The sequence below is a fragment of the Lytechinus variegatus genome, chromosome 4 (assembly GCF_018143015.1).
Source record: "Lytechinus variegatus isolate NC3 chromosome 4, Lvar_3.0, whole genome shotgun sequence".
NCBI classification, from domain to species: domain Eukaryota; kingdom Metazoa; phylum Echinodermata; class Echinoidea; order Temnopleuroida; family Toxopneustidae; genus Lytechinus; species Lytechinus variegatus.
The window spans coordinates 7,424,480-7,447,150 of record NC_054743.1 but is presented as its reverse complement, the minus strand read 5'-3'; the positions used below and the strand labels follow the sequence as shown (position 1 = coordinate 7,447,150).

Below are 22,671 nucleotides of genomic sequence, written 5' to 3'. Positions count from 1 at the left end.
ATTGTACCCAAGTTCATGTTCGTATAAAGCACCCCCCCCCCCTCTCTCCCTCTCTAACCCTGTTCTTCGTGTCTTTCTCTCTCAATCTCATCCATCTTCTTTCCCTTTATTTCTCTCCATCTCTAAATCTCTCCGGCTTCCTCTCTCTCTGTATATATACTATATACTACTGCTAGGTACCACGTGTTTGCATCTGTCAATGTTTGTACTTATTTGTACATTGCTTTGTATTTTAGATTATATTTAATTGTAATTATCGTATATTGTTGTACCGAACAGTACTATGTATCGTGATTGTAACGTATAATGTACTGTGGTTTAAGTGCTCTTATAATGTAACCTGCCGGTTAAAGGTATTAATTGTTTAACTTTGTGAGCAGCCGATTTAAAAAATTCTCAAACCAAAATGAAACATGTGTACAAGTGCATGTATTAGAACTAATAAACCCTGAAAACAACCATTATTGGGAATGAAAAGCTAAAGCTACAAGGCAAACCCAGATTTTGTAAATAGACACCTAAATAGTACACATAAGTGTATGGGATGAAATTAAGATGGTGTTTCCGGTCACTTAACATTTCAATTTTTAAAGCACTTAATTATTTTGTAACATATCACAGACACTGGTGACAAGTGTGACCTCCTCAGATTTTTTAAAAATTCAAACCAATGTTAACCAATCACTTTAACTATTAGTCTGGTCAGTTAGCGGAATTATGTGGACACGGTGGACAAAAGCGTGATTTTTTCTCCAGACCTTTGTTTATGTATAAGAATTAAGAATGGGGTATGCTCCAAAAAATCTGGCTGCAGGAACAGTGAAAAAATGGGTGAAAATGTCAGAATTTATGAGTTCAGATTTGTCTGATATATAGACTAGCGCTAGTGCAAAACTCAATATTAGTGCATTATTTTGCATTGGATTAGTTCTTGAATTCAGACCCTTTATGAACAGATCTTCTGTTTGTCCTCGCATCTCAATGCACCAAATATCTGAATGAAGATGCTAACCAAGCCGAAGGGTGACGGTGGAGGGGGTTGAATGTTGGTGTGTGTGTACATATTTTGGTCTTGGGGTAAAGGTGTGCAAGACGCATTTTTTGCATGTGTTGGAAATTGTGTTGCCATGGTAACAGTGTATTATTGCAAAAATAAGGTAAATATCTTGCAGTTAGAACCACTTCCTCTGTTTTTAACCGATTCTCATGAAATTTGGCACACACATTGGTCTTGAGGTGAAGATGTCTAAGACACACTTTTGTGTGTCTTTCAGAAATCTTGTTGCCATGGTAACAACATATTATCTGGTGAAAATTGTGAAAAAATCTTACAATTCAAACTGCTTCATCAGTTTTCAATCATTTCTAATGAAATTTGGCACACACATTGGTATTGAAGTAAAGATGTACTAGGCACTTTTTGTGTGTGTTTCAGAAACTGTGTTGTCATGGTAACAAAATATCATATGGCAAAATTTAGGTAAAAAACTTGCAATTTGAACTACTTCATCAGTTTTGAACCAATTCTCGTGAAATTTGGCTCACACATTGGCCTTGGGGTAAAGATGTGCAAGAACCTTTTTTTTTTGCATTTGTCAGAGAGTGCATTACCAGGGTAGCCACATATGATAGCCAGAAATGTAGGAAAACTTGTGGATCAAACTTCTTCCCCTGTTTTTAGTCAGTGCTCATAAAAATTGGAAGAAATATTCATCTTAGGGTAAAGATTCATATTAAATTCTAAATGTCTTCTCTGCATTAAAATGTGGGGGTATTAATCACCTTCATTAATATTTCTGGGTTTGGGGGGAAGGGGCAGGATTAGTCCTTTAAATCTGACATCAAAGAAGGTTAAAGGCAGTGGCCATTAGAAACATAAAAATGATAAACACTCTTAGAAAAACGCATCCCCTTAAGGGCATATAGGCTGGAGGTACACTGGGTGAATATGAAACCTTCTGCTGAAGCAGAGGAGTTCCAACACTGGCAAGCAAAACAAAATGTGTACCCCTTCTACTTTCAACAGCTGATTTTCCAAACCTTAGTTCCACCTCCCCAAGATGTGCACCCCTCCCCATACCAGGTTTAGTTCTACTTCCCCATGCTCAAACCAGTCTACACCTTTGTCCCTCAGGGGTCAATGCATTTTTAAAGCTAGACATTACTCTTTTTTTTTTGGGGGGGTGGGTCTTTAGAAAATGACCTCATTGAAATTACAGTTAAAGGATTATGACTAGGAACTTAACCCCCCCCCGAAAAAATAGGGGGCTGATAATACTTTTTAGCAGAAAATGCCCCCCCCCCCTTCAAAGGTAAGAAGAGTCATTTGCACTTCAGACCATTCATTTGAAGCTTAATGCATTCTGATTTGATAAAAAAATTGTTTACAGTACCCAATTAACCATTGTTTATTTATATTCTCCTACTCAGTCTTTTATTCATATTCTTATTCCGTTCCTACTCTTTCTTTTTAACTTTCACATCACTCTTGATTTTGAGCTTCACCATGCCATCTCCTTCTGTTTCCAGTCTCTCTCTAAGTATATTTTTTCTGACATATTTTAAAGTGTACCTTTAATCATGCAACTAATTATTATAGAAATATAAATATATACAAAAATATCTGCACTTGTTTTAGAAATTCACTTGCAAATCCATGACTCAGTAACATACCATATCAAAAATATACCTATGTGCACAATAGATTTTAGCCTTATATTTTCTTTCATTTGATTTTTTCAGTATATTTCTGTGACAGCCCCTGCTTCATGCTTCAAATAAAACATTGATTAATTGGACACCGGAAACTTTTTTTTTCAAAGCAGAATGTTTGAGGCTTTAAATTAATATGCTGAAGTGTAAAGGATTTCCCTTTTTTTTTTTTGGGGGGGGGGGTTAAGTTCCTAGTCGTTATAATTTCATTTTAATCTTTATGTGGCAATTTTCTAAAGCCCCCCCCCCCCAAATAAAAAATGTAAGGGGTGTTTTTTTAAGAGTGTTTAAGTTCATCATGGTCATGGCCTTTAACCTTCTATATTTTTATGTTGTCAGTTTTTAAGGACCTTCTCCGCCCCCCCCCCCCCCAAAAAAAGCCTATAAATATTATTGAAGGTGATTAATACCCTGCGCTATTATATGACGTTATAAAGGGGAATCAAACCCAAATAAACACTTGTTTTTAGAGGAAAATGAAAAATCAGACAAGTTTATAGGTCAAAGTTTGAACAATATCCGACAAACCATAACAAAGTTGTGAACATATTAAAGTTATAAACATTGGTAATCACTATACCCATGAAGACTTCAAATTGACCGCATATATGTGATGTCACAGTGATTTAAGAAGGCAAGGACCACTCTTCCATGTACTGGAATAATTAATTAGCTAAAATTTCTTTTTTCAAAAGTTTTACTTCAAATTATATCTTTCTTTCATGAGGACATAAAACATATTACCGGGTTTATATTACGGCCCCAATGGAATAGGGATTTAGGAGAAAACCAAAAATCCTGATAACTACTAGTCTTATGGGAAAGTTGTCCTTGCCGCCCCACCCCTTGTCATAATTTACTTACCCAGTTGCCAATTTGAATTCTACATACTAGTAGCCTTAGGGATCTTAATTTTAAAGCAGCCATAACTATATTTTGCTTGTCCGATTTCTTTAAAACTTTCACCATTCTTATTTTTCTCCTTTTCCATGCACACAACATTATGACCAAGGCTTGATTCCCTTTTAATACTGAATATGAATCTTTACCCAAAATGAATATTTGTGTCAATTTTTATGAGCACAGGCTGAAAACTGAGAAGTAGACTGATCCACAATGAGTTTTCCCCATATTTCTGGCTAAATGTGGTTACCAAGGCAATGCACTCTCTGACAAAAGGTTCTTGCACATCTTTACCTCAAGGCCAATGTGTGAGCCATAATTATTTCATGAGAATTGGTTCAAAACAACAACAACAACAAAAAAAACTGATGAAGTAGTTCAAATTGCAAGTTTACCTAAATTTTGCCATATAATATGTTGTTCCCATGGCAACACAATTTTGGAAACACACCCAAAAATTGCCTTGTACATCTTTACTTCAATACCAATGTGTGTGCCAAATTTCATGAAAATTGATTGAAAACTGATGAAACAGTTTGAATTGTAAGGTTTTTTCCCCAATTTTCACCAGATAATATGTTGTTACCATGGCAACAAGATTTCTGAAAGACACACAAAAGTGTGTCTTAGACATCTTCACCTCAAGGCCAATGTGTGTGCCAAATTTCATGAGAATCGGTTAAAAACAGAGGAAGTTGTTCTAACTGCAAGATTTTTACCTTATTTTTGCAATAATACACTGTTACCATGGCAACACAATTTCCAACACATGCAAAAAAATGTGTCTTGCACACCTTTACCCCAAGACCAAAATATGTACACACACACCAACATTCAACCCCCTCCACCGTCACCCTTTGGCTTGGTTAGCATCTTCATTCAGATATTTGGTGCATTGAGATGCGAGGACAAACAGAAGATCTGTTCAAAAAGGGTCTGAATTCAAGAACTAATCCAATGCAAAATAATGCACTGCTATTGAGTTTTGCACTAGCGCTAGTCTATATATCAGACAAATCTGAACTCATAAATTCTGACATTTTCACCCATTTTTTCACTGTTCCTGCAGCCAGATTTTTTGGAGCATACCCCATTCTTAATTCTTATACATAAACAAAGGTCTGGAGAAAAAATCATGCTTTTGTCCACCGTGTCCACAAGTAGGGCATTTTTGACGCTAACAGACCAGACTATATAGGTTGCCGGGCCTGGTTCTTGTTGGATCTCTACTAAAGACATGATGTACTACTATCGCTGGAAGACAAAGCGTCAGTTCGCATGGTGTGCCTGATGGTGTGTCGTTTAAGTATTTCGATGAAAATGAATAGGCCTCATGAATAAAATCAATTAAAGGCTGCATCAATGCGAACAATCAACCTTTACAGAATCGTGTCACGTTAAAAGGGATCTTTATTAATACTTGAAATGCGAGCAAGGTTAACCTTTATTCATTGATTATTTTTTGAAAGGGCAACATTCGATTCAAGGATGTGGGTTTATGAAGGAGAATCTATTCATCTATTATGGTGATCAATAGACCTTTACATTAAGATCACTCCAAGGTGAGTCTTCATGGAGCCTGGAGCATAATCATGCATCACTAAGAATGACCCCCCCCCCCCGCTCGATCCACTGGCCCCCCAAAATGATAATATTAGGCATAATAATAATAAAAAACAGTCCCAACCGACGAAAAAGAGCAAAATATTTAATCACCAAACTTTAATACGCAATGCATTAACAAAAGGAGTAAGCAGACACTTTACATGCAAATAATTTTCAGTGGCTGAAGGTGCTATAATTGGTCCCTCACTACAATTCAATGAATCAAAGAATATAAATTTTAATTTTGATTTTTTACACATTTCATGAATATGCATATAGAATTGGCAGGTGCACTTCCAGGGCGAGCGGGGGCTCGGAGTTTGGGCAAATAAGTCCGGCCCCGCTTGCAGGTCAGTCTCTGGCCCTGATCCAAGGTATTTTTCGTGTTCACGTTTAGTGCACTTTTCTTTAGTTCCTTTGAATGTACTCTACGTGTTTGGTGTGATATCTGATTAAATTTCCTTTAATAATAAAGGGTAGGTCTGTTGTGAATAAACCAATTGCTATTTTATTTTCCCTCCGGCCCCGGTCCCATCTCGGGCACAAACTTTTCAATAAGTCAACGCAGATGGCGCTTGAAGAAAAACATACGTCATCTCATTTGCATAACATAGTTGTGGAAACAGTCAACATGGACGTCGATTGTGTCAATTCGGACAGTGATAGGTGACTTGTTTTCATTATTATTTGTGAGATATCGTCGTATTGACGTTTAAAACAGACTGATCCTGAAGATATTGAAATGTGCAACATGATCGTGGAGAAATATTTGCAAAACAGTGTCACTATAAGGAGGCTACAATGTTGACAGATACAGCAAGAGGATATTATTCGTATCCTTTTCGTTCGCAACCGTATACACGCCTATGCTATGTTAGGCTGCATCGGGCCGGGCTGGGGAGGCTGGGCGGCCCTGGCCGGGGCATAAACCCCTCGAGGTCCGGTAGCTAACTTAGGCCCGAGGTAATTTTACTATAGGCCTACATGTATGTACCGGTAGTACCCAGTTGTTGTGTGTCCGAACAGGTTATGTATCCGGACGATCAATTTTAGAAAGTTATTTGGAAAAATTTACAACTTTTTACAAGGAAAGCTGAAAGTTTGGCATTATCCACTCATTCAATGAACAAGGTTAATATAACCTTGTTCTCAGTTATAATATCTCCATGTGTGACAAAATAAGTGTGGCAATGTTTGGCTTATTTTCTCTTTTTCTTTGGGGCAAATGCTTGATTTTTTTACACTGAGAGTTTCCATTAGACCTGTTAATTCATACCGCTTGGCTCTTATTTGAATTTGATTCTTTATATCGTTTTTTCTTAATTAAAAATAGAGATAAAAAAATGAAAATTTTCTTGCCATATTTATTATTACTTTCCACCAATACATAGAGAGCGGACACAAAAATATGCCCAAAATTCAAGTTTTTGAGCGCTCTGGTGAATACAAAAATTATTCCCACATTACTAATGATAAATAAATTAAAACTGTATGGAAATTAGTAATTTTGGGCACAAAAGTGATATTTTAATGATTTTTTTAAAGTGTGTGCTCTAACAGCATTGGCATAGTCCTACATGTACCTGTAGATTCTCCACAGGCCTGGGGACCGTTTCATCAACATTTTTGTCCGACAAGTTGTCAGATCTGACATCTTTCCTTGATTCTGATTGGCTGAGAGGCACTGTTACTATAGTAACTGTCAAATAAAATGACTTGTCGGATAGAACGTCCGACAAGTCCTTTCATGAAACGCTCCCCAGATGGTAGCAGTGAACAAGTGGCATTATCCTGATATTGGGAACACCGTTCACTTCATACAGCAGTGCTTTATTCAGTCACACGCACGGTTCCCCATTTCCACCTCCATTCACTTCGTACACGAGTGCGCGTACACAAATCTACGAGTGGTCCCCCAAAACACGATTTGGCCGAAAGTTTTATCAATTTTGTCCAAAATGTCAGGAAATATTATAGAGAACAAAATAGAAGATGATCAGTAGAGGCGCATGGCCAATATTGGAGACTCTCCAATGTGCGAGATTATCTCCAATATCAGAGACTTTTGTGAAGAATTTGGGTATCCAATTTCAGAGACAGTCTCCAGTTTTGGAGACCAATTTCCTTTGTTTACATTTGCGGCAAAAGGATTACCTTGGCGGCAAATAAAAATGTGATAAGCAGATTCCTCATGAAAAATTACCCCTTTTCACCATCTACTTTAAAAATTCACCGTCTACTTTTGTTTTGATAAGGATTTTTGTTGTCAATCACACACAAAACAAATGGGCTTCTGACCTCAGTGAGACAAAATTTTGGGTGGAAAAAATCATGCTTTTGTTGGTGTTGTTTCTTTTGTCCTTTTGCAAAGCAAGTCTCCAATGTGGGAGATTATCTCCCCTATTGGAGAGAGTCTCCCATATTGGCCGTGCGCCTCTACTGATGATTACAACTATTGAATTCATATTTTTAGTGTAATCCAAAGCCTCAGGCAAAGACAAACAAGAAGGCTACAAAAATATAAAGTGTTCGGACACCCCACCCCCCATCCTATAATGTTCATTATATTATTATGAGTAATAAGTGTACCATTTTTCATCAAAATTTGAAAGAAATGTAGGATTTTCTTAGAAAAAACCTTGGCTTGGCTTAGCCAGGTGGCTTCTTGAGAGTAAAAATCATTTAGTGACGTTGGCTTACTCTCAAAGAAGCCAGGTATTCCTATCCATTCATGAGCGTGTAGGCCGCCAAAATCTGAAACTTTCGCCCCCGAGATTTCTACTTCCATTAAGATCTAGCCCTAAATCATGAACATAGGATAAAACTTCATTTCCAAAATTTCTGCACCATCGATTTTATTTTTAAACAAGAATTCATAAAATTTTTTTTTTCAAATATGACAAGACTGAAGACACTTGCCCAATGTTTACGCCGCCATCTTGTTTCCTATTGTTCTTCGCCAACGTTACAGATGCTTGCATCGGGTAACGTTGGCTGCATGTTCGCAAGCCAACCATGTACAAGGAGAAATAGAAAAATTTTAAGCATATTTAAAAACTCCTCAAAACAGATTGCTGCCTGCTGTCTAGGCTTGGGCAAGCCTTGAGGACTTCGTGAGGATATTTTTTAATATTTTGACTTATACTTCTTCATCACGAAGCCTTGAAACCCTTTCCATACGAGACACCTATACACCCGGATGGATTTTCCTAGGAAATCCATATTTAGGGGGTGCAATTGGTTAGATTAATCTATGAGCCTTCATACTCTCAAAGAAGCCTACTGCGTATGAAGGTGTAAAAAAGTGTGTTAGTTTTAATAGTAAAAATGGCAGGTTTCTTACCAGACTGATCTCGTGTAGATCCCTCGATACATTTGTAAACAACGCAAATACAATAGGCTTGACCCTTGAACCGCTTCGTCATGACGTACCTTTGATAAGCGTTGTTACAAAATGCGGTTTTTAAGGAAAATTTATAGATAAAAATCATTTAACAAAACATAAAATTTGAAACTTGATAATGATCTAGAGGCCTAATTATAATCAAGTTTCAAACATCTCAAAATCAGTGATTTGAAGCTGGTTCTCAGTTTATCAGTATGAATTAACTCTGCCAAATTTAAAATGGCGGATTGCGCATGCGCTGTGGTTGCCATTTTCAATTCCGCAGATAATTTAATACTTGTGATGAACTGAGAACCGGCTTCAAATCACTGATTTTGAGACATGTACAAGAAAGTACAAGGAGTGAGTTTGTGTCCAATAGAAAGTTTAGTCACTGTAGGCCTAGAGTATAAGCTTAATGTATTTTTTGTCATGATATGCTGCCTTTTTTACCATAAAGTGACACAGTTTGTCACTGGTTTTTGAGAAATAATTTTTGTTCCCCGATGGTTCAGATAGGTGGAGCGGAGGTTAGCGGTAGTGAAATGTAGTGGAGCCTATCCCTATACGAACTGTCATCGCCTGAGGTACTGAGAGACACTAAATGTTTTTCTTGGTGGCCCGATTATCATTAGTTCATCAAAATCATCAATTTCATATTTTGGGTTGCCCTTACAGTGATTCCCTATTTCACAATAATGCTAATAGACCTAGCCTAGGCTAGTCTAGAGAGTAGAGGTTCAATGTATCAGCTCATTTGACTCCCAAAACATTAACTGCCTCGGAAGGATGAGTATGACAGCTGTCTTTGTAATTAAAGGAAAATGAAACATTGGAACAAGATAGCTTGTGTGAAAACAGAATAATCAAAGAAACAGATCAACAAAAGTTTGAGAAAAATCGGACAAATAATGACAAAGTTATGAGCATTTGAATATTGCGATCACTATTGCTATGGAGATAGCAAATTGGCAATGCGACAAAGATGTGTGATGTCACTTGTGAACAACTCTCCCCATTACTTTAGTATATATTTCACTTGAATTGCCTCTTTTATCACATCTATCCCTAGATCATGTGTTCTTTCTACATGAGGGCATGTAATACCTATTTTTTAAGAATACATCATGGATAAAGAGTTTGTATGATCATAAGAAAAAGCAAAAAGAGACATTTGAGGGTATTTTATAGTCCACCAAAGGGAAAGTTGTTCATCAGTGACATCACACATCCTTGTCGCATTGCCAATGGGAGGATCTCCATAGCATTAGTGATTGCAATATTCAAATGCTCATAACTTTCTCATTATTTGTCCGATTTTTCTCAAACTTTCTTTATTCTTATTCTTTGATTTTTCTGTTTCTACACAAGCCTATTTGTTCCAAAGGTTTCATTCCCCTTTAAAGAATTAAGTAAAGAGCACAGTAAACATGAGAAGCAATCACTGTAAACAAAATTTTGAAACTTTTGCCTTCCTATAATTCTAGCACAGAGTAGACCATGGTCTACGTTAAACCCGACTTCAGAATATGAGCCCAAGTATCTTAATCATGGAGCCTAGATCAAGACACTGACCTGTGTGCCGAAGGTGGTAAAATGATGGATTTCCCTCAAAAGTCCCATTTCCCATTGCCATTTGCTAAAATGCCTCCTTACTCTTAAAAGTTTGAAATTGTGACTTATCTCAAGATAATGCCAAAACTATTGTTTTGGTGTTCTGGGTTTTTGCATTGGTCCTAATATGTGTAATCTGCATGATTGATTTGAGTCGGTTATTTCACTAAGTCTAAGAAGGCTTAAAACACAGTCTCAATCGAAATCATGTGTAAAGTGAATTGGTGTGCACTGTGCAGACATAGTAATGGAACTTTTTGGGAATTGTACCAATTTTTTAAATATATGAAAGGGGTTCTACATGTAGATCTATGTGCTTATACCATGATACACACAGTGCGCATGTTGGAAATACTTAAGATTTACCACTCTACAAAATAATGAAACTCTGTTTCTGCACAGGTAGAATTATAGGGAAATGGAACCTTGATCATGAAATGATGGTGGAGCGTTGTGGCCCAGTGGATAAGTCTTCTGACTTTGAAACAGAAGGTCGTTGGTTCGAATCCCAGCCATGGCGTAATTTCCTTCAGCAAGAAATGTATCCACGTTGTGCTGCACTCGACCCAGGTGAGGTGGATGGGTACCTGGTAGGATTAATTCCTTGAATGCATGAGCGCTGAGAGGCAGCTCGAGCTAAAGCCGGGGTAATAATAATAATAACAACGCGCCTCGGAATAGAATACTTCTAGATAGATGGCGCTATATAAATGCCTATTATTATTATTATTATTATGATGTGCACATGTACTTTCCTTGACTTGGTTAATTCCATCAGTAATAATAAATACCAGATCCTAGAACAAGAGCAGTTAACACGGATGAAAGATGTGGGATCTGAGCATGCCAAGCAGATTGCTGCCAGGGACAGAGCCAAAAAGCTCTCGGTCGAAACTAATAGAAGACGCAAGTAAGTGAGATCATTTGAAGTTGAAAAGCATTTTTTTTTCTTCTATATTTATGACCCTTCCCGTCTGTTTCCAGTTTTCAGATTATGATTTTTAGTTTCATCTTTAACTTAATATTTTTGTTTCTGTTTTGATGAAATAAGTAATTCCAAGGGAGACTACCATTTTCCATCTCTTTTTTAGCCAATAGTGTTGTGAAAGAAAATTTTGCCAGTAATTTAGGCTATCCCAAATAGGAGACCATCTTTATGTCTGATTGCATTTCACTGTTTTCAATCTTGTACTAGTAGCCTTACAGGAGCATCATGAAAAATATACGCGACCCAAATTTGATAAAAATTGGTTCTACAGGCCAAGAGATACATGTATAACCACATGAATACCTCGAATTGGTCCCATTTAAAGTCAATGTACAATGTACTATTGGCTTGGTTTGAAATATTTACATGTAGAACCAGGCTAATAGTACTGTTTCTACCAAATGTGGGCTTTGGGTATTTGTGTTTTTTTATCATGCTCAAAGAAGATGTATAAAAACTGAAAAAAATGATAATAATGCCATCAGCTCATTACTCTGTAGCATTTTTAAAAGTGTTCTGAATAGTAAGCAATCCTGAAATGACTTCAGGTATGAATTCATTTTGTCCAGCCATAATGGTGCCGTAGGTAAAGTCAGATATTCAACAATATAGAGCATCATACGTTGTAGGTCATCCGTCATTCGATAGATAATGTACAGTATTGTGTTTAATTTTGCTCCAGAGCTCTTGAAACCAAAAAGAAGCTAGAAGCACAAAGAGAGGCTAAGAGACGACAAGAAGTACTTGATGAGAGGCGACAGAGACAAAGGGAAGCTACTAATAGATATCAGAGACAAAACAAAGGCTCAGCTCGAAGGCATGAATTTCATCATACAGGTATTATAAAAGTGAAAACAAATGTGTGACCAAATTATCATTATTTTCATGATTTTACTTTGCATTTCCCAAAATAGTTCAAAGTTCCTTTGATACAATAAGGTAAGGAAAAAAAAGTAATCATTTAATATTTTGAATTTTCCACTCCACTCCACTCCTGAAGACGGACAGTCAACCTGTCCGAAACGTTGAATCTCTCTACTACTCATCATCTCTACTCGCCGACTCAAGCCAGCATCTCCTCATCAGCTCTACTACTCAAGCTCTTCTCAACTCATCAATCTTTCCTGGTGTACAGTCCTTTTCAGGACTACTTTCAAGAAAGAATACTCTACTCTCAAATTACCACTTTCTCGCCTATCCATTTCTTCTATCCACTGTTTCTATAACACTCCACATGGTGTACCGTAAACCACATCAGCGATTGTACATGCCACCATGCAAACCTTCAAACAACATCCGAATTTTCCTATGTAGTGAAGTGACACAGTCATTGCCTGCTTAAAACTCTTATTCCTGTTTCTCACTACCGTCGGTTTAACATTAGTGAAAAAATATTTTTTTACAACTGCTTGAAAGTGATGGCCACTCGGTGATCATGTGCTACATAGTAATCACCAGTCCTTTACTGACTCACACTGATTGTTCTGTAATATTGAAAATATATGCAATAGCTACATGAGTCTTCACAGTTCACTATGGAAGTATCCAACAATGAGTTGCTTACGATGCCTCAGCCCCTCCCCCCCAAAAAAAAAAAAAAAATAAAAATTAACAAATATTTCTCTTGCTTTACTTGGTGCTCACACATTTCACTGCCCATGTGCACGGGGGATAAAGAGGAGTTTATAAATCAATGTCTTGAGTATCAATGTTTAAGTAAACTAAAGGCCACCGCACACCTTACTACCTGACTGGGCTATGACTGAGTGAGGAGAAATGTGACATCACGGCTCTTGTCGGCTTTAGAGTCGCAGGCCGGTCAGAGACAAATCACAAGGAAAATTGTAAGGATTTGACTTACATGTAGGATATGGGATATGCAACGCACATACGCTGTAATTAGCATCATTTTCTCAGTTACTATGTCAAAAAGTCGCAGACAGCAGGGTAGATGGATTGCAAGGTTTGCGGGGTTGAGGCTTATGACTACCTTGGGATTCATCTCCACTCACTCAATCGCAGACCAGTCGTAAACCAGTTGGGTCGTAAGGTATGCGGTGGCCTTAAGAGATTAGATTCCATCCCTTAACCTTGTTCATATTCCTAGGACCTCCTGAGGGGAGTAGTCTGCTAGCTACACAGCTATAGGATATTTAATTTCATTATATTTCGCTGATTTAATATTACGTGAATGTCAAAACTAATGTAATTTTGTAAGAGCCAGATCTATTCTGCTTGTTGATAGGTGTACTCCTGTATCTGTAATTTTCTTTTTTGTTAATCCTTTTTTTTTTAACCCTATTCAGCCCCTGCATATCCAGGTGCTCCCCTGCATGACAATGTTCATATCGCCAGAGGTTATCGCATGGAATCGCCTCAAAGTATGTTATTGCTCTCTTCATATTGCCTTTCATGTTTAACTTTTGGATAAGTTATGCCTCCTCAAGTAGACCATATTTCAGCATAAAAACTCAACATAAGTTTTAAATTACAAATATATAATATCTCTGTAATTTAAAACTTTTCTTGAGTGTTAATGCTGGAATAAGGTCTATTTGAGAAGGAGTCATAACTTATATGTACATACACATTTGCATGGTTGGGTAACCCCTATTGCCTGTAATAATGTAATTATGATCATTATCAATATCAAGTAATTATAATCTCTTTGCCATAAATATAGATCACTCTGTTATGTTACAAAACACATCAGGATCTTTTTTTATTAAATTTACACAAACTCACATATTTCCATGTATTTGCGATTGAGACCAGCTAGTCTTTTCCTTTTATTTTTCTTTTTGGCATATTTTTATGAAGAAGTGTGAGATACTGAGATTATGTATTAGGGGTTCATGTGGATAAATTCATTCTGACTGCTTTGACTTCCCTTCTCAGGTCATGGGAGTGGAACACCTTCACTAGATGATGTTCTTCAGATGGTTGGTGTGCCCACATCATTGTCCCTCAAATATGGGCAAGGTTATTCCACCTACCAACACAATGGAACAGTCCCAGCATCCACATACCCTACAACATTCAATTACAGTGGAGCTTATGTAGACACTAATGCCAACGTTGCTTCTGGGGGTGAGGTTAGAGGGTATGCAAAACCAACACAATCTGCACTACAATCTGTTGCAAAGCAAGGAAGGACAGATTCACGGACCAGTTTGATTGAACAAGAGATTGCAGAGCAGCAACAGAAGCTGATTGAGCAACAGCAGAGGACGTTACAGGAGTTCAGTCAAGCCATTCAAAATGAAGCGAGTAAAGCGGGTAGTGAAAATGGTCTTCACCGGAGTGAAAGCTTGTCAAGTGTTGATAGTCTGGAAGAACATCGGAGAGAAAGAGAAGATTTGACCCAGAGCTATGGGACCAAACACCAGAGGGCTCATGCCACTTCAAGTTATGAAAATCTGAGTGGTGTGCCCGTTTCCAATGGCCCTGGGGTTGGGCAGAATTCTGAAGTGAAGAAAGATCTCAGTAACTACAGTTTATATCACAATAATGTTTTAATGAGAGGTAACAATGATAAACAGACTCATGGTGGCCAAGAGACGAAGCAATCAACCAGGACTACTTTGAATATCAAGAATGATTCAGTTTATGATGGCATTCAGCCTAAAGGGATTGCTTTTAATGGAATCACACAAACAGCCACTGCTTCTGCACACAACGCCACCAATGGTACACTGAATGGTACTGCAGTTAGGACACAGAACGGTACAACTGAAAAGACCACTATCGGTAATGGAACTTATCAAGAGAAAAATGGTACAGCTCATGCTTGGTCGAATTCCAAAGCCAGTAAACCCCCTATTCAGCAACATGTCAGTGCACCAACAGCAAACACTTGTCAAAGATCGAGGCCATATTCAGCAAGGACCACAGCAACTGCAGTTACTGTTGCTCCAGCTGTATCATATCCAGCAAGAACTCAAGAAGCTGAAGCACAGCAGTCAAATGCTTCAGCAAATGCTTCTGCTAGAGGAACTGATGCCTATGGAGGAATGGGTTCTGTGATGCCTTATCCTCCTCAAGATAGAAGGTTTGAGGAAACTCCTCAACAAACAATTGCACGTGAGGACATCACACTAGAAGAGGAGGAAGAGCCAGAAGTTTTGTCACCTCCTAAGAGTATCTTAAAACGGCACAAGAGTGAGACCCCTACCAAAGATCGTAAAGCAAAAGGACTGGCGGCTGCAATCATGAAGGACAGCCTTGATATTGGCAAACAGAGTGGAATCAAATCCCCAAAGAAAGGTGTTCGCTGGACGGATTTGACATACAGCGATGATGAGAGCGTAGAGACACAAGCAGCAGCTGAAAATGCGACATCTGTTCGCAAACCAAGGATCATATCAAGTGTTGATGCAAGGACTGTACAAGAGAGGTTAGGTGGTAAGACAGACAATGTTGTTTCAGGCATTCCACCAAGACCAAAATCTGGAAATGCTAATGGCTCAAAAGGAAAAAGTAGCATGCAATTGAAAAATAACCGATTCCCAACTGGCACTGAAAGTAAACAGAATGTTGTTGATAATGATAGGGCTGCTGCAGGGAAAGCACCTGTCATTCAGAATGGAGTTAGATTAGACAAGACGCCCACGGATGATGAAATCAATTGGTTATGGGATAAGGTTAGGACATGTTTGAATACACGAGAAGATGGGACAGACCAGAAGAATGGCCATGTTTCACAGACACCTAACACAAGGCAGTCATCCAGTACAAACCCACACCAAGATCAGAGGATAACGGCAAACCTTCGAGTGGCCCCACCATCCAACAAGCCACGGTTCAGCCAGTACAATGATACACTCAGAAGACAGATCATAGTCCCTCGTTACAGGACTAACAGTGACTCTGGAACCCATGTCCAGCAGACGCCTGCTTCTCAGCAACGGCGCCCTCATGTGAGGAGTTCCAGTGCATCTAGGACCAATGGACAGCGTGGACCAGAGCCTAGCCAACAAGGACCAGGAAGATCTGCTACTGTAGCTCAGCAGTATAGTACACCAGGAAGTAAGTTCATACTATTTATTTCCCCACCATAATGTAGAAGTGATATTGCATATAAGTGGATGTACAAAAGTAATACTGCACATTATATGTGATGAAATTTGAGTGTGCATTGTACATGTACATTTACATGGTCACATTCACAAATTCTATGGAGACTCCGTCATTGATTATGAGCTATTGGTGAGAAATAGTAATGCAAATAGTGTCAACTAAGCACAACGAATAAATATTCCTGCCAGGTACTTATTTACGTTAGCGTAGCGGAGACAATTTCTCTGCAAAGAAAACTGCTGTTGTGCTCTTATGTACTCTCAAACATATTGGCCCAAATTCACAAAGGTGGTTTTTAAACAGATTGCTAAACCCATGGTTTATGCAGATTTCCTGTATAAATTATACTTATTTACTGTGTATATTTAAAATGTCCAATGCAGATGCTCGCTTTGTCACAGTGTCAAATTGATGCCTGTTGCCATGGTTAAGTACGCAATTTTATTCATGAGTCCACTGTTTGAAGAGTGGACTCCTTATTTCAAAACAGTGGACTCGTGAATAAGATAACTATGGCAACAGATGTCAATTTGGCGCACTGTGACAAAAGCGCTCATCAGCATTGGACACTTTGTAAATACGTGGTAGATAAGCGGAATTTCATACAGGAAATCTGCATGAACCATGGGTTCAACCGATCGTTATAAAAACCACCTTTGTGAATTCAGACCATTTACTTTCATCAAGGATATTTCAGAACTTACATTATAATTGTATATAATACATACAGGAAATCCTTCTTTTCTAGTTGATAGTCAAATTGCAATGTACCAAATGCATTGTTAGTTTACTATAATGTGTAACACTATGCACATTGTTTACCTAAAGTTTTTATTTGGGTCATTAATGTTATCAGTTATTCCTTTTCCCCAATGCCTGATACATGTACCTATTTGCCTCTCACACAGTGACGGATAGTCTTATGGCCTTTCAACAAGCAGAACAGATGGTACAGCAGAACGCTGATGAAGCTGACGTAGCAGCAGTGATTGATCAGCAGAGATTACATCACCAAGGTCATCAAGATCACAAAGGTTAGGTCAAAGACATCACAAAAATTCATGTCCACATGTCACTGCTGGGTAGATAAGCAGATATAACAAACCAGGGTCATCAAGATCACAAAGGTTAGGTCAAAGCCATCACAAAATTTCATTTCCACATATCACTGCTGGCTCAGATCAACATAGATTACATCACCTCAGGATTGTGTAGACCAAAGATATCACATATTGCTGCTGGGATGATAAATTTTTTACTTAAAAACTTTTGTGTCAAGAGATTGAAATAACAATGCTGCTATAGGCCTAAGACTGGTCAGATATTCCTCCCTTTAAAGTGGTGTAGTGGCTTAATTGAGCATTTCTTCCCTTTCATGTTGCATAGTCAGTACAGTGTTTCTGGTTGCATTGAAGCTTACATCATTGGTTTGCTTCGGTTTTTCTTTTCTTGAATGGAAGGGGGTATTGAGCCATTGCGTGTATGTTTACCGGTATTGTAGTATCACAATAATGCTACATTTATCAGGAATCATCATTTTCAAATAAGGTATTGTTTAAAATGAAATATGATGTACCATCGTATAACGAGTGGGTAGCAAATTTACATCCAATTTAAATAAATTATTTTGTATCTTTGTTTATTTCAGCCAATCCAAGTGCACTATCCATGGAGGAGGCCAAGGTATTAGAGTCATTAGATCGACTGAATGCAAGACTCAAAAGTAAGTGTTTCAATGGTTTGATTCAAGTAAGATTATTATTTATTAATCTGTGTTCAAATTTTGTATATGTAATAATCAAGAATCCAAACTTATTGTAGAGATACTGTTTCATTGGAATGCACCCATCGTCATCAGATGGGAGAATGAGATTTTGTTGAATTGTGGAGGCATCTATGTGGCCCATAAAGCTGCTTTTGTGAATGTGTATGTTAAAGGGGTAGTTCACCATGACAATAAGTTTATTGTAAAAATAGCAGAAAAAATAATAAAATATTGCTGAAGGTTTGAGAAAAATTCATCAAATAATTAAAAATTTATTAGAATTTCAATTATTTGATTTGTGACGTCATGCGAGCAGCATTCATACATAGCGAATGGTAAAAAATCAAAGAAATGTCATTTTCTCAGAAAATTGAAAATGGTTTTCACTATACCTTTTGTATATCAATAGACAAATCAATTTACACTTGATCATGAATAGAAAACAAAATTAAGTCATCAGGAACCATACAAAATTTGAAATTCATGCATTTTATATTACATAACACATGAGGCAGCTGCTCGTCTATGACGTCATAAATCCAAAACTTTGAACTCTAAGAACTTTCTTTAATACTTTTTAACAGATTTTCCTCAAACCTTCACCAATATTTTTTACTATTTTTTCTGTTATTTTTACAACAAAGTTTTCTTCGGGGTGAACTTCCCCTTTAATGGGCATACTGCAGAAATGGAAATAAAATTGCAAATCATTTCCGTTTCATAAGCTACTTTTATGTCATTGTACATGCATTTTGTGTAAATCACTTGATATATTGTTGATATGATATTTGATAAATATTTTGTTTATTTTGTTAATTTGTTTATTTCTAGCTGTGACAGCTGACATGAATGGATCTTTTAGTCCCATATATCCAGCAATGCCACCTAGACCTCCGCAACATGTAAGTAACAACTTGTGTCTGTTTCGAGCTTGATAATCTATGAAAGAATTGCAATTTAGGAACAGATGGCTATGGCATGGTCAAAAGGGGGGGGAGAATCCCCCACCCTTGACTTTTTAAAACCACATTGCCTTGTTTCCCCTTAATTTCTTGTCCATACATTGTAGTGTTGTGTCTTCATATCAGAATAATTGGTTTCAATTTAGAATCTATCAAATGAGTTTACTTTACATGGATGTATTTTATATTTTCCTTTCATTTTTATGAAGACTTATGATACAGATCTAAAGAGTGCTGTCATTTCCATAATTACATGGAAATGTGAAAACATATTCTAAAGTTTTACCTTTAATGTCCTTTTCCATCTATTGACCACTGCATGTATTTATGGATTAAACCCCCTAAATATGTGATAAAGCACAGTTGTAGTACATGTACATGTTGTACTTCAATGTAGTAGTTTAAAGTCATTTCGACACAGCGGAATCACCATTTCATTGTTTAACAATTGCATCATGTATAAACTCAGATTTAGCTTATCATAATCATCAGCAACCCAAGAGATGTATTATATGGCTTCACTACAGTAGATCATCATCTTGTTTTATTTTATTGCTACCCTCATTAGAAACCCCCAAATGAAGTCATAGATGATGAGAATGTAAGCCTTTCAATCATTGAGTAGTGTTTAGTATAAATTGTGATATGTATGTTGAGGTAGTTCATCCTAGTTGTACCATGGTAGCTTCATATCATATTCACCCTTAACAATACATCAGCATTAGTCATTTATTTCCTTATTTTTACATAATAAATTGCATGTTTAAATAGTAAATTTGCTGCTTGTTCTGCATTCACTTTGCCTACTTTAAAGGACAAGTCCACCCCAACAGAAACTTGATTTGAATAAAAAGAGAAAAATTCAACAAGCATAACACTGAAAATTTCATCAACATCGGATGTAAAATAAAAAAGTTATAGCATTATAAAGTTTCGCTTCATTTCACAAAACAGTTATATGCACATCTCGGTCGGTATGCAAATGAGGAACTGATGACATCACTCTCTCACTAATTTTGTATTTTATTATATGAAATATGAAATATTTTTATTTTCTTGTCATTGTCATGTGAAATGAAGTTTCATTCCTCCCTGAACTCGTGGAATTCCATTATTTTAACATTTTGTGCTTCAGGCAAGGAAGTCCCAATCAAATTCGTAAAAATTGAAATATTGTATAATTCAAACAATAAAAAGCAAAAGAAATAGTGAGTGAGTGACATCAACTCACATTTGGATGTATCTGGCTCGTTCATATAACTATTTTGTTGAAAATAAGTGAAACTTTGAAATGTCATAACTTTTTTTACATCCAATTTTGATGAAATTTTCAGCATTATGCTTGTCTGATTTTTCTCTATTGATGCAAATCAACATTTTTCTGAAGGTCAACTTGGCCTTTAAGTTTGTTTTCATCCCACATGATTTCTTCCTAGTTGTTCTTCAACCAGTTTGTCTCCGAACCATTGAACCAATTGCCATTTAGACCATTTATAACTTTGTTAATTTTCCATTTCAGGCTACCCCCATTTCGTCCAATATTCGCTTAATTTGACACCATTATTATTATGATTAGATGAGCTATTACATCGACCAAGTGTTCACTTGCAAATGATCATTTGACAAAATACTAAGTAGATAAGTGAAAGATTGGACAAGTGGAGCATTAGACAAAATGACTGATGAAACAAGAAAATATTTAACCAAATAATAATTAGCCATGGTGGTGTTAGTCGATGCATCAGCTAGTAGACTGATGGATACAAACCATTGAGAAATACAACCAGGTTCAAATCTTTTGAATTCAGAGAAGATTTAGGTGCATGTACTTGACTGTGTAATCATTTGTTGGTATAATGTCATAAGTTGCTAATTTACATGATGTTGGGTAATTTGAGTGAGTCTACATGATTTGTACTGCAAGCGTAATACTTATGAATTTTGGTGGTGGTGTTTTTTTCTCCATAGATTGTTTTGTTTAAATTTTGTGATGTAGTATACATTTTTCAACAGTATCACATAATTGTCTCAAACCATCTCAACCATTCTCAGTGCATGTACTTCATTGCTACTGTGATTTTTCTTTATATCTGTCTTTATATTTGGTAGACTACTTTTACATTTGTTCATTATTGAGAAATTAGATGATATTTTTTTTTTTCATTTTATATCTGGCCATCCTTTTCTTTTGTTGTATATATTTATTTGTATAAATGTTTGTTTTGTTGACTGTTTTTACACTACTTGCTTATATTGAGTAATGATGGTGCCCACCAAGAACTTTTCTTTCTTTACCCAAACATTTTAGGGGCTCCTTTTTCAGTGAATGGTCAAAACAAGTCGAAATTGCAAATTTCAAAGTTTTTTTAAGATTATTTTTAAAAGCCTGTACTATTTTAAGTGCTCACCCTGTCTTGTTTGAATTCTTTTATCTCACCAGTCTGCAGGGTTCAGGGGTCATCGTCCTATGAGTTCACGACCCGGGGCTAACGGGGTCACGAGACCAAGTTATCGGACAAGGGCTCAGTCAGCCGACAGGAGCAACGGTAGAATGGGACATCACAGATGAGTTGGGACTTCCTCAGAGGAGAGCAGTTCTGCCCCAGATGGATGTCTGAAAAGAATCATGCTTCTTCTGCTTTCATAGCTGTGTAGGACATCACAGATGAGCTTGAGAGACACTGAGAGAAGGGTAGTTCTGCCTATGGCAGATGTCTGAATGATTAGTCTTTATTTCTCATACTAGGTTGAAACAAAAAGCTCTTCTCATGGTTGATGTCGGTACATGCTCCTATGTAGAGTAGCCTCCAAAAACTTCCTACAGGAATTTTAAGTATGGCTTATGTTGCTGCTAAAGCTCCTGCTCCTACATCGAAGAGCTGTTGCTGCTCCTGCACCAGTGGTGCAGTGGTCCCTGATAGATTTCTTTACATTCCTCTAGATTGTCAACTTACCGCTTAGAATCAGCAAGGTGGGGATGTTGTAGGAAATCGATTTGAAATCAATTTCAAATCTCGTTTGAATTGTGAAATTTGTGTTATTGATGGATTGATTTGGTCTGTAGAAAATCAGTTTATCCTTTCTGTTGCAAGAAGCAGGTTGGTAATCTGTTATTAAATTGCAAATGTTTTCAAACTTCTGATTGATTTTGAGATTGACTTTTCATGCAACACTTCTCTCCAAGGAAATCTTGTCAACAAAGAGAGAAAATCCTTGTAGAGTCTTGTAGCTCATCAGATGATATTTTTGCTCTCAGTTTCACTCTGAGCCTGACTCTTCTCCATAACATTGAAATCATGTGACTAGTCATATGACTAATGAAGCTTAAAAACACCTTGAGGAGACCTTAAGGATGACAATATCCATTCCTCTCCTTCTTGGCTTGTAAAGCTTTTATTGTGTGTGTGATCTTTTGTAAAGATAGCCAATAGCTGCACTGCACTGTATCTTCATTTCAAAATCACAAAAGAAATAGAATTAGGATGCTGGTTTTGCCATCCATTGCAAATTTGCCTTTCAGAAGTTTACTGTTGCAAATCATGAAACCTTTGTCTGTGGTAGTGCCTTTGTAGTGTGTGCAAATGATACTGGTCATTCGGTGTCTGCTAACATATACATACTTTTATGAAGAACATAGGAATATTTTTTGAAGAGTTCA

General features: G+C 37.1%; 1 protein-coding gene across 2 annotated transcripts; it reads left to right on the top strand.

Moving 5' to 3' along the window:
* Positions 1 to 5,814: 5,814 nt before the first annotated feature.
* Positions 5,815 to 22,336, top strand: LOC121413287 (centrosomal protein of 126 kDa-like). 2 transcript variants are annotated; one of them, XM_041606056.1, is made up of 10 exons: positions 5,815 to 6,053; positions 10,998 to 11,129; positions 11,890 to 12,044; positions 13,514 to 13,588; positions 14,106 to 16,235; positions 17,195 to 17,320; positions 17,935 to 18,009; positions 18,883 to 18,953; positions 19,582 to 19,614; positions 21,454 to 22,336. In XM_041606056.1, exons 1-10 carry the CDS (start codon positions 6,022 to 6,024, stop codon positions 21,580 to 21,582), a joined length of 2,958 nt encoding a protein of 985 aa, XP_041461990.1. In that variant the 5' UTR covers positions 5,815 to 6,021; the 3' UTR covers positions 21,583 to 22,336. The 2 variants fall into 2 exon arrangements, with proteins under 2 accessions (XP_041461990.1, XP_041461991.1); XM_041606057.1 differs by lacking the exon at positions 19,582 to 19,614.
* The last annotated feature ends 335 nt before the right edge of the window (positions 22,337 to 22,671 follow it).

Bases quoted from the DNA above. Each gene is read 5' to 3' on its own strand.
- LOC121413287 (XM_041606056.1), top strand. From the start codon at position 6,022: ATGTTGACAGATACAGCAAGAGGATATTATTC. The intron at 13,589-14,105 runs GTATGTTATTGC...TTCCCTTCTCAG, and splicing joins TCGCATGGAATCGCCTCAAA to GTCATGGGAGTGGAACACCT. The intron at 17,321-17,934 runs GTTAGGTCAAAG...TGTTTATTTCAG, and splicing joins AGGTCATCAAGATCACAAAG to CCAATCCAAGTGCACTATCC.